Here is an 11,480-nt window from a genome sequence, read left to right on the forward strand (position 1 = left end):
GACTTTGGGACGGAGGGAGTGGTTCAGGTCTATCGGTGTTGCAAAAACTCAATGTGCTACAAACCACGGTTAGTCCATGCTTAAAAGATGATGGAAGAGAAGCACGCATACTGCAATTGAAATGAGTTATGAAGCCACTCGTTGGTTACTTCGTTGTTCGAACATTCAGCTCCACAGATAACTAGCCTCCTGCGCTCCTTGCCTTCTTTGCAAACTTCTCAGGTCTCAGGTCCTGCGCTCCTTGCCTTCTTTGCAAACTTCTCAGGTCTCAGGTCCTGCGCTCCTTGCCTTCTTTGCAAACTTCTTCTCAGGTCTCAGGTCTTCGTTGTAGCCCGGTACACCAATCACGACCTCTATTCCTATTCAAAACAAGCAGCACATAAACTGATCTACACACCATTAGAGCGAAACATAGCTTGGTTCTTACTGTTGTCAGCAAGATTGCAATCGGTTAGCAACTGTTGAGAATCATGAATTCTCAATGACCAACACACGCACAATTGACTGATTTCACATACTTTTGAATCTATATCCAGTTTCTTGAGTTGCCAGGGCTTTGTCTGAAACTCATCAGTAGAAATCATGCCATGTCATGAGAACATATAGGTCATTACTGAACAATGCAAGCTGCCCCATGATTTCCATCAAATCTTCAAAATGATTCTGTAGCTCTTAAATCTCAATCTGAGCTTGTTCCCCCTTCTTTACAGTAGCCAAGCCTCAACAGCACCTTGGAAGCATTCCGATCAGCAAAGCAGGAAAAGGTTGCGGCGGTACTGATCCAGTCGGTCCTGTCTTCATGCTTCCAAGGCATGGTCTGTTCTTGCCAAGAAGGCTCGGTTGTGCATAATTCATGATATTGTAAGTTTCAAAGTGAAAACACAATGGAAGATATGAACAACTCCTGCATCTGCCAAAACAACATTTTTATTTTGTCCCAATCAAATACAACAGGCTTTCATGTATGAAATGGCTACACAAATGTTATCCAAGGAGAAATGTTATTGCGTCTCTCAATGAGATAATTCCTTGCACAAATCTAGTCATCGGTTCAATAACGACAAGCCGCCGCACCCCTGATAAGATACATATATGAAGTTAGAAATTCAAACCAATCTGTCAAATTTATGTTGAAATCATCAATTTTATAGACTGATCTCATGTAAAATGCAATCCTCACTCACTCCCTACATGCATGTGCCTTTATCTCACAAACTAGTACCTGGAACAGACAATTGATCCAACACCTCGAGCAACGTACTCGTGCTCAAACAGGTATGACACTGTCTCCGCCCATTCACCTGATATTGCAGCTCCAAAGCCTAAAAAGAGGGTTCAGTATAGAGTGGGATTATAATCACAAAGAAAACAAATACACTGTAAAAATGCAGTGCATGGATATATACAGAGTTAGCAAGAACCATAGCAATTTGTGCAGTTGAGCGTATGCCCTGGTTTCAAGTGGACTTATGGACCATTGACCTCACTGATTCAATCATTCAATTATTAATGCAACAAATAAATGAGCCATTGGACATCAGCCTGGCCAGATAACTTCATGTTCTATTTTCTTCCTTTTCACATTTGATGAACCAACATCACAACATTCAAGCTGTGTCATCTAATTATGTAACAGAACGGGCATCACAGAAGCACATGAGTCCAAATTTATGCATGTCAAAAGAAGGTAACGGGTACAGGCTCAAAGCAAGATGAAGGGAACATACATTCTCCACGGTCAATTGCTCAAGTTCAATGCAAGCGTAAACATCATTCTTCGCCAGAGCCATGATATCACTGTAGAAACAGGTTAATGCTGAGTGAATTGAGTGAACAGGGCAGTTGCAAGATAATCACATCAGCTATCCTGGCGTTTTCTCTAAAGATAGTGATGCTCTGCATGGGTATATCAACTCCAGTTTTTCAGGAACATCATACACAAAAGAAAGAATTCCTTATTTAACACTATTTTAAATTGTGTTTCCCTATTTAACACTGAAAAACTTTTTCTTCCCTATGTAACACCAAGTGTAAATTTTATGCCCTTTATGACACTTCCGTCCATTTTTAGGTTTAACGGTGTTAGATTGCATGTAAAAAGACACTTTTGCCCTTACACATAGAGCTCTTGCATGTGTGTTCAACTAGCGACGTGAGTGGAAGAAAGCTTTGCTGTGTGCGGCTCATTCGGCTTGGGTTGCAGCGACGTGCAGGATGCAGTGCTCACCTCCGCGACCTGGGCTATGGCAACAGCAGCTGTGGCAGCACAACGGCATGTGCCTACGGTTATACGGTATGCATGGAGCTCACTGTGGCGTGGCGCGCAGCCGGCGGCAGGCGGACGGTGGAGCAGTGGCACTATGAGACGAGTGGGGCCAGTGCTGCGTAGGAAAGCAGAGGCCGGGAGCAGCGCAAGTGCCAGCAGGGTCACGTTTCTTTTCTTATCCGCGATGAGCTTTAACGGCAGGTTAAATATATATATGCACGATTGGTCATGAAGCTGGTGTATGCATGTGCTCGTACGTGCTATCTCTTGATGGATTGTTGCTGCATGTAAACTTTTTTTTTGACGGGTTGCTGCATGTAACCTTAGCTAATTAGCTTTGCCTCACATATGACCGCACCACCATGTGCGCATGCGTATTCGGGTATTCGTGTGCTGTCTTGTATGCGTATACACCCAATACACCCGGCTAATCATACATGCATGCAAGTATTGAAATTCTGGTCAAAAATCACATTAGGGGCAAAAGGGTCTTTTCAAGTGTTATTTAACACCGTTAAGGCTCAAAATAGACGGAAGTGTTATAAAAGGCATAAAATTTAACCTTGATGTTAGATAAGGAAGAGAAATATTTTCAGTGTCAAATAGGGAAACAAAGTTTAAGACAGTGTTAAATAAGGAATTATACAAAACATTTGAAACAGAACCAAATGTGAAAAATAATAAGGATATAAATTAGCTGGTGAACGCTATAGGATTTCTGGTGACACCAAATTTATCATCAAAAATAAACCAAGATTATGCCAAATGGACCAAAGAAGCAAAGAGTTCAAAGTTTCAACTTTCAAGACACGGCCAGTTGACCACATTACATGCATGGACTATTGACCTCACAGCCATTCATCAACCTTACCAAATGGACCACACAACTGATGTGCAGTGTACAATGAGGAATGCAATTCACATTTAGGAATCTTTAATCCTTTAGCAGCTTAGGATGCTGATCAGGAAACAAGCAGAAGTGCCACCAGGACAAACAGGATAGGTCTACCAACTCCTTTTCTAATAACTTCACTAAGATAATTAGTACCACCCTCTCAAAATCCAGATGAACCCAGTTAACCTTACCAGAAATTTAGTCACACAACATAATTTTTCAGAAATCCATGACCGATGAAAAATGCGGTAAATAGGTCATGTTTATCTTGCTGTGAAGGGAATAGACACATGAGTACGATGGAAAAGGCACCAAATAGTATACAGACGGTGCATTTCTAATAATGGCCAGTGTGTATCTAGTACTAGTAGTTACTAGTAAATGCGTACGTACAATGCACATTGATATCAGGTAGGGTATTAATTGAGAGTTAAAAAAAGGTAGGATATTAAAGCATGCTGATGTATTAGGTAGGATATGTTTTTAGGACAGGTAGTATTAATTACATGGTTAGTCCTAATGTTAATATTTGGTATGAAATTGATTGCACGCTAAACATGTTGAGCGCTCATCATTGGAGCAATCAAGGTCGTTAGATGCACATGGTTTGATGACCAAGATTAGTTGGATCTGCCCGCTTTGGGTCTTCTTATATTGGTATAGATAATAGTGTGTATCTAGTAGTAGTTATAAAGAGTGACCTGTAGGTATACTTGACCAAGATTAGTTTGATGCACATGGTTTGATGACCAGAAAGTTTGTTATGTTTTTGTAATGCTGTACCATAATCCTCAAATGCAAATGCAATAAGCAACAGCTAATCAGTATGTGTTCTTAGCATATAACAAAATCTGCATTCCTTCCAAAAAGCAAAGCTGTGATTTTGCTACTGTTAGACTGTTGGGGTGACAATTAATGACCAGAATTATTAAGAGCAAGCTCTCGTTTTAGGGTGCATCCTGTCATCAGACAAAGATAACCAGTGTTTATTCAAGCCCCAGTGGGCAACTTCATCAAGCATGGTTAATTGAGTATATCAATACAAAAGTGCAGAACAGTAATAGCAGTATATCAATACCTGAGTGAGTAGACATCAAGAAGGGATCCATTATCATCAACTATAGGAATTGAGCTTATTCTATCTGTAGAATGAAAAAAAAATGTAACAGTTAGATTCAGTAGCAGTTACTTCATAATGATGTAAAATCTCGCATGTGCCGTTTAAAAAGGAACATGTAAGATGAGTCCCATTTTTTTAAGCATTTCAAGTGGATGGCAGGTTTCCAGGAATCCAACAGCTAAAATCTGATTATTGTATTTTACAAAGAGTAAAATACACTACAAGTCCTAAAACTATTCGAGGGGTGCCAAGTTAGTCCTAATACTATGAAAATGCACATCTAGGTCCTAAAAGTTTGCTAAGTGTGTCGCCCGCAGTCCTATCTGTGCTGCATCAGCTTTTGACTTGCACGCGTGGCAGGTTGACCATTGGCATGTGGCAGCTTTTTGCATAAACCTCCCTAAAAGGTCCCCTCTTCTAATTTGTGGCACCTCCTCTTTGCACGCATCCTCTCTGTTGCCCTCCTCCCCACCTGAGCGGATCCTGTCTAGCTATAAACCTGCACAAAACACTTACAATCCTCGTGTATAGGCTACTAGCATGGCACAAAGGGGGAAAAAAACAAGACAAAGAAACATGGAAGCAAAAGGGAACGAATACAAATACGTGCATTGCATGTGGATGCGGAGCTACAATAACGACACCATCAAATTGACCGACGGGAAATAACGAGGGGGCAGAGAGGAAGGCGCACACCAGACTAATCGAGCTAGAACTCACCAAGAGGAACAAGCCTAGGGTACCAAGCACCCACTGGCGGAGATCGGGGCAGCATCTCGAGAAACGAAGTCGGGGACAAACATTCCTATTGAAGCGTTGTTGTACGCAGGACGACAAGTCGGTGGTGAGGATGTGTTCGGCGCATTGTGGTGCTCCTCTGAGTGGGGGGAATCGGTTCGGCATACTCCGGTTACCCTGATTGCCGGTGGCGACAACGGCGAACACGATAGTGGCACAACTTGTAAGGTGGCATCGATTGTGAAGAGCATTGCCGCCGCGTCATCTGATGCGGTCTACGGAGACGATGGGGAGAACTTGAGGCGCTTGGTGGTTTATATTGCATATGACAAGATGTGCCCACCCAAACATGAGTGCATCAGTAACATAATGGCCGTAGACGGCAAGAACAAGAGGAACTACGGGACCTAGTTGTGCCATGACGAGGAAGTAGATGTAGGACACCATGTGGAACATATTGGGCACGAGCTCAAGTACACCGCTGCCAATTTTGCGTTTGCGCCACATTCACCGCTAGAATATGGTTGTCGGAGGTGGAGAGGAAGCCAAGGGAAAGGGCGAGTGCGAAGGGAAGGGGCCACAAAATTAGAAGGGTGGACTTTATGGTGGGTTTTGTGCAAAATATTGCCACATAACAGTGGTCGACCTAACACGCATGCAAGTCAAAGCTGATGCAACACTGATAGGACTGCGCGGGTGACACACTTGACAAACTTTTAGGACCTACATATGCATGTTTCATAGTATCAGGACTAGTCTGACACCCCTCAAATAGTTTTAGGACTTCTGGTATTTTACTCTTTTACAAATATAGCTATCCAAATTTCTCGTTTGAGAGTTTAATGGGTACCCCATTAAACTAGCCATGGACAGGTGCGTGGAAGCTATCTATCCATGTGCCACAACCATGAGTTGGTTGCGAGATCGTATAGGTTTCAGCTCTAGCCTACCCCAACTTGTTTGGGACTAAAGGTTTTGTTGTTGTTTGTTGTTGTTTACTGTTTAATGGGTACTCCATCTATTCATAAATAGACGATTCTCCGATATGCAACTTTGACCATTATATTTTGTGTGGATGTATTAGGGGGGGAAATCCAAACCTGTTGCAGGGTAAATGTATTTCTCATAACAAATCTAAATGTATCATTTTTGTCTAAACCAGCCTAAATGTGTTTTAGTATATTATTAGTCCTTAGGAAGTTTGACTGCTCACTTTGTAAAACTCATCTATTTCTGGACAGAGGTTATAATTCAGGAGGGCGAGGTATTAGAGTTAACAGGTAAAACTCAAATGTGTCACTGCAAAAGATGACAACTAATGGGATGTCTGCATGAGTCAATGATGACACGTGTTAGAAGCCATTGTACAAGTCCTAGGCACATTTATTTCAGACTTGATCACTTGAAATTGATTACCTGCACTATTCAAGAAGGTACTAATCACCTATTCCCTCAAAAAAAAGGAACTAATCACCTACTTAATTTGATTATGTAGCCAACAACCACCGCGCCATGTTCTTATGGATCAACTGGGGAAAATGACATGACTATCTGCATTTCAAATGTCATTCATATGGTACCTTCCAGAAGAAAATCCAGGCAAGTAATTAGAGGAGCACTCAGTCCCGATGTTCTAAGCTGTCTAGTACTTGCCCTTCCAGTATGCTGCGACCATGTACCAATAGGAATACTGGAAATCTGATTTCGCAAAATGGGATAACCTTCTGGTTGTTCTTGGAGCTTTGAGCAAAGAACTAAATACATCATCAAGGTAAAGGTAAGCTCAAGTCGAGATGCATGTAAAATTAGCTAGGAGAACAAAGTCTCATAAAAAATACCGTACATTTCAAAATCCCTGGAAGAGTTGCAAGATTAAGTAACGGTATCCCTGATATATCCGTCGAGGACTTAAAGATAGGGACTGAAGATATTTCATTTTGTATTATAGTCAGTGCCACATCCCTTAAATTATCCGAATCCTTAACCTGAGAAAGAAAAAGGACAATTATTATTTCACCTTACTGATAAAAAGAATTAAAAAAAATGTGATTCCAACAATTTTCAATTCCTGCAAATACAGAAGATTCAAACTATCTGGCATGTTTGGATGCGGGGGAATTTAGGCTTTGGAATAGCCAGGCCCCATTCTACCATATCCCAAAAGGCCTGGGTTAGCAGAAAGAATCCCAACAATGAATGGTAGATCAGTCAATATGAATGTTCAAGTAACGATATTGACATATTTTGGAAAGTGATGGTAGCATTATATTTCTGGGCATATAATTAGTTTTTCCTATTTGCCAATGCTGATCTTTAGAATGTTTACACAGCTAATCAGATGAGAGAAGCCTGGAAAATGTACAGGAAAATACATGAACTAATGGCCTTCTTTGCATGCCTGCGACATCAGCCCCTCCATAATACTGCAGTTTTGCTTCTTTCCAAGCAGAAACTGAATGCATTTCAAGCTCTTCATGGCCCAGAACTCGAATGTTCCTCTGCAACTGCAGATCTGAGAATTAGTAAAAACCTCGCTGACAGAGGAAGAAATACAGTAATTGAGATCTCACCTTTCTCAAAATTAATACAAAATCAGAAGCAGTTAGCATGCCTGTTACGGTTCCTTGGCCATCATCCCAAAGAGGAACCAAAGCAAGGCCCTAAAACAAGAAAAGGTTAATTGCGTACTACTCTTAAGGTATTTGATTGACAAGGTAAATCACATGTTGGCTAGTGGACCACACCATAAATGAATACACCAGGACAAATACCAACACAAATAGAACCTTGAAAAGTAAATGATAATTTTTCTCATCTAAATTACGTTACTAAATGGAGGTACAGTGGTGATAGTAATTGTGTTATTCTGGGTAAAGACAAAGGAGATGTCTGCTGCTATAAGAATTTGGATAACTGTAGAACATATAGGGCGGGATGGGATTTGCGGCTAATGATGAGGGTACTTGTTCCAAGAATATTTTTTAAATTCCTCAATAACATGATGATCCAACACAGGGAAGTTCAGACATAACGAAGTAAAAAAAACAAAAGCACACATAGCAGTTCTTGCAAACACATACCTCATCATGCATAATATTAAATGCTTGTTTGACAGGAAGCCGAGCGTCCAAAATTGCTATCTGAAATACTTATGTGAAAACTGATTATTGCATGGTCAAAGACAAAGTGTTGATCATAAAACAAGAGCCTAACCTTGCTAGAAACAGGAACAACATCATATATGGTATTATGTAATAGTATTTCAGAGACCCGATGGCGGAAAACTGCAATCTGCATGCCTGAGTTTCGAGATGGTGGTTCTGGTGGCATCTGTATGGAGATTTATGGCACAGTACACAATTAAGCATTAGTTATTCAGGAGAGTCTATGAATTGTGCAAGACAAAAAATAAAATTTGGAACTTCGACACGTACTGTTGTCAAGATAGTACCCTCATCCAAATTCATTCTTCTAATGGGAGGTGGCTCTAGCTGTACAGCCGGGTGTGTATTATTCTCCACAAGTGTGACAAGCATTTCATTGCTGATCAGGCCATATTCATCACGTACAATAGGTTTTGTGTCATCACATCTCCAGACACCATCCACCAAAAAGCGGTACTGAATTGAACCAAAAGACCACATCAATGTACGCATATGCATTAATAAAACACAGAAGCTGGAGAATATTGTACGGAAGTAGTGGGGCACTGGTACAGAAAGCATAGAAGGAATGTACTATCGGCAAAAAAATTACCAGAGCAAGATCATGTTTGAGTTGCTTCCTAACCTAAGAACGGAACTATAAAGAATCACATTGGGAACGTCACTAGCACAATGCCCATATTGCTACAGATTTAAATAAATCTGGGCCAGATCCAACGAACTATGCTTCTGCCAGATCCATTAGGTGGCATAGCCCAAAGGTGGCCAGACCGCCGCCACCAGTTGACATCTTTATAGGGATAAATGGTAGAATGTTCAATAACAAGTGAGTAAATTTGCTGCATAAACGCAATGTTTCCTACAATTACATAGAGAGTGAGTTGTAAAAGAATAGCAGCAAAGGGCTTTATAATTAGAGTCATGCTTGGCTGCATTTGCAGAAATAGAAGGTGCTAATCTTGGAGCAAAACAGCCAAAATACAAAACCCAATATTGAGTATGCGAAAGATTCCATGGTTATAATTAATTAGGCAATAATTTTGAAAGATCTTATGGATTGCTAAGTAACAAGGTAAAGGGATGTCAATGCATGGCAAATCAGACAAATTTGGTACAATTCAAGTATTAATAGCTTCCAGCAGAAAAGAGGCTTAGATGGAATAAATGGCAAAAAAGGAAACCTGGTCACAACATACTGCAAATTACAAACGGCATTACAGGCATTGATGTTGTATACTCAAATCGAGAGCAGCCGTTAAGCCCGTTACATAACATCTCCAACTTCTTGTCTGGAGTTATGGAGACATGGAACAGCTTCTTGTCCTGATTCGTTTTTTAGCATTAAAGATTAATAACTCCCTACCTATTAAGTTCACTAGATAGATGCGCATGTCTATGGCTTTGAAACAGGTAAGACTCCAAACCATGAAAAAGGGTAAGTTGAATCCTTACAATTTTTGTACAGGTCAAAGTGCAAAACTAGGAATGTCAATGGTGCAGCTGAAACAACAGTCTTTCCCCTCAAACTCCAAATAGTAAATGTAACAGGTCAACTTTTGATTCCCCGCTTTTTTGGCAGCATGCTCTACAACGAATGGCGGTACTATCAGAAGTTGTTAGCTACCATCGTTTCGACATAAAAATATGGCACGTATCTGGCACTGAATCTAAGATGTCATTTATTACAACCATACCTGGTTTATCTGCTAGTGCACAGGGCCTACAATCATAGAACTTCAGTAGCATATGTTATCAAACAAGACATCAATTATGTTAGGCATTCCTCAAAACAAAACAAAATCACTGTAGGCCAATTGTACGTTATTCCAGACCTAGTCCTTGTGATCCTATGTCTAACCAGAGTTTTCATACGGCTACTGCCTGCCACACTGCAAGACAGTCATCGAAAGCAGCAAAAGGGTCACATAGAAGCGTAACAGTTAAAAAGTATCTGACATCAGTAAACCACCCCTCGTCATCCATATGCAGATTTTAATCACTGCGTGCAATTAATGTCAGATCACCAGTTAAGCTCACTAACTGTAAATCTGTATGAAAGCTCTCTGCCTGCCACACTGCTGGCAAAATGGATACAGCTTGTGCGCATAAAATAGCTCGACCCAAGAACCGGCTACATTCTCACTTGTGTGCCAATGATAACTACTTCACTAGTTCATCCGTTCATTCATGCTCGAATACAATACATTGAGCCAGCACCTTCGATGGCCATCCACCACAACTCAACTACTGCAACAAACCTTAGATGCATTGCCGTCCATGCACCCGTCTGACAGGAAAAATTGGACACAAGGACAAACACAAAATCAACACGATAAGCCCTCCCGACAAGCAACTCGATCCTGCTTGTCTGAAAAACACCATAGCTCATACATACAAGCACGCCAATCGTAACTAACAAGCCTAGCAGCAAAGCGATAAACAGTGCAACAGCACACAAATACATAATCGGAGCGAGGAGCGCGCGTAATTTAGGCAATTCGAGCATAATCTAGGCAATTCGAGCATAACGCACCTGATAAAGCCCTGGTGGGAGATCGAACACCACCTGGAACTCAGTCCCGACGAGCCCCATGGGGCACTCCCTCCAGCTGACAAGAGAAAAGAAGATGAAATCAGTATTACCAATGGAAAAAAGATCCAGCTTCTGGGCACCGAGATCGAATCCCTGCGGCCCACCCGGTGAAGCTGCCACAGAAGGAGGCGCGCTGGCCGCCGAAGGGCCAGGCGAAGCGCCGCAGCACCATTGGAGAAGCCCCGGCCAAGAACCCTAGGAGTGAGTGTCGCGCGCCCTCCGCGCCGAGCAGGGCCTATAGCTAGTCGAGACCCGAGTCCATCCAAGGACCAGCAGCCCGGATTGGGTTGTAGGAGAGCACGCGAGGGCAAAGGACGGTAAGGATTGGTGTGAGGTGAAATAAAAAAGAGGAATTTTGGTGCGAGGAGGGAGAGGGAGGGAGAGGGAGGGAGGCGGAGATGGAGAAGCGAGGGAGGAGTGAAGAGAGAGAAAAGCGTTGGTGTTTAGTGTTGGAGTGCGTGGAACGTTTGTTTTTTTCCGCTTTCGTTTTGGTTGGCTTGGGTTGTTGGAGCGAAGAGCCTTGGAGTGTGCTCATGGCTTTGGACGCTGCTCCATGCCACTCGTGCGCCACCAATTCCCTACGGCGCACACTACATCTCCAACACACTAAATACCTGTAAAAATTGCTTTTCCACGTAATTAGAGCAAATCTCCATCTCCTTTTTTATCTTCATCTTCATCTCCATCTCCACTAATATTAAAAG

The 11,480-nt window shown here is 41.8% G+C and overlaps 1 protein-coding gene across 3 annotated transcripts; it reads right to left on the reverse strand.

Annotated features, from left to right (window-relative positions):
• Window positions 1–909: 909 nt before the first annotated feature.
• Window positions 910–11,244, reverse strand: LOC125537956 (sucrose nonfermenting 4-like protein). Of its 3 annotated transcripts, none has more exons than XM_048701275.1 (13): window positions 10,881–11,242; window positions 10,717–10,792; window positions 8,454–8,639; window positions 8,233–8,349; window positions 8,100–8,159; window positions 7,590–7,679; window positions 7,392–7,517; window positions 6,863–7,004; window positions 6,600–6,773; window positions 4,240–4,303; window positions 1,728–1,797; window positions 1,223–1,322; window positions 910–1,076 (listed from the first exon to the last, which is right to left on the reverse strand). In XM_048701275.1, exons 1-13 carry the CDS (start codon window positions 10,946–10,948, stop codon window positions 985–987), a joined length of 1,365 nt encoding a protein of 454 aa, XP_048557232.1. In that variant the 5' UTR covers window positions 10,949–11,242; the 3' UTR covers window positions 910–984. The 3 variants fall into 3 exon arrangements, with proteins under 3 accessions (XP_048557232.1, XP_048557231.1, XP_048557233.1); XM_048701274.1 differs by having other exon boundaries at window positions 7,392–7,523; window positions 10,881–11,240; XM_048701276.1 differs by lacking the exon at window positions 6,600–6,773 and having other exon boundaries at window positions 7,392–7,523; window positions 10,881–11,244.
• Between the last annotated feature and the right edge of the window lie 236 nt (window positions 11,245–11,480).

The sequence above is a fragment of the Triticum urartu genome, chromosome 2 (assembly GCF_003073215.2).
Source record: "Triticum urartu cultivar G1812 chromosome 2, Tu2.1, whole genome shotgun sequence".
Taxonomy (NCBI): domain Eukaryota; kingdom Viridiplantae; phylum Streptophyta; class Magnoliopsida; order Poales; family Poaceae; genus Triticum; species Triticum urartu.

Coding starts and splice junctions, on each gene's coding strand:
- LOC125537956 (XM_048701274.1), bottom strand. CDS start 10,948: ATGGTGCTGCGGCGCTTCGCCTGGCCCTTCGGCGGCCAGCGCGCCTCC. Junction 10,793..10,880: donor TTCTGTGGCAGCTTCACCGG/GTGGGCCGCAGG, acceptor TTCTCTTGTCAG/CTGGAGGGAGTGCCCCATGG. Junction 7,524..7,589: donor TTGTATTAATTTTGAGAAAG/GTGAGATCTCAA, acceptor TCAGATCTGCAG/TTGCAGAGGAACATTCGAGT.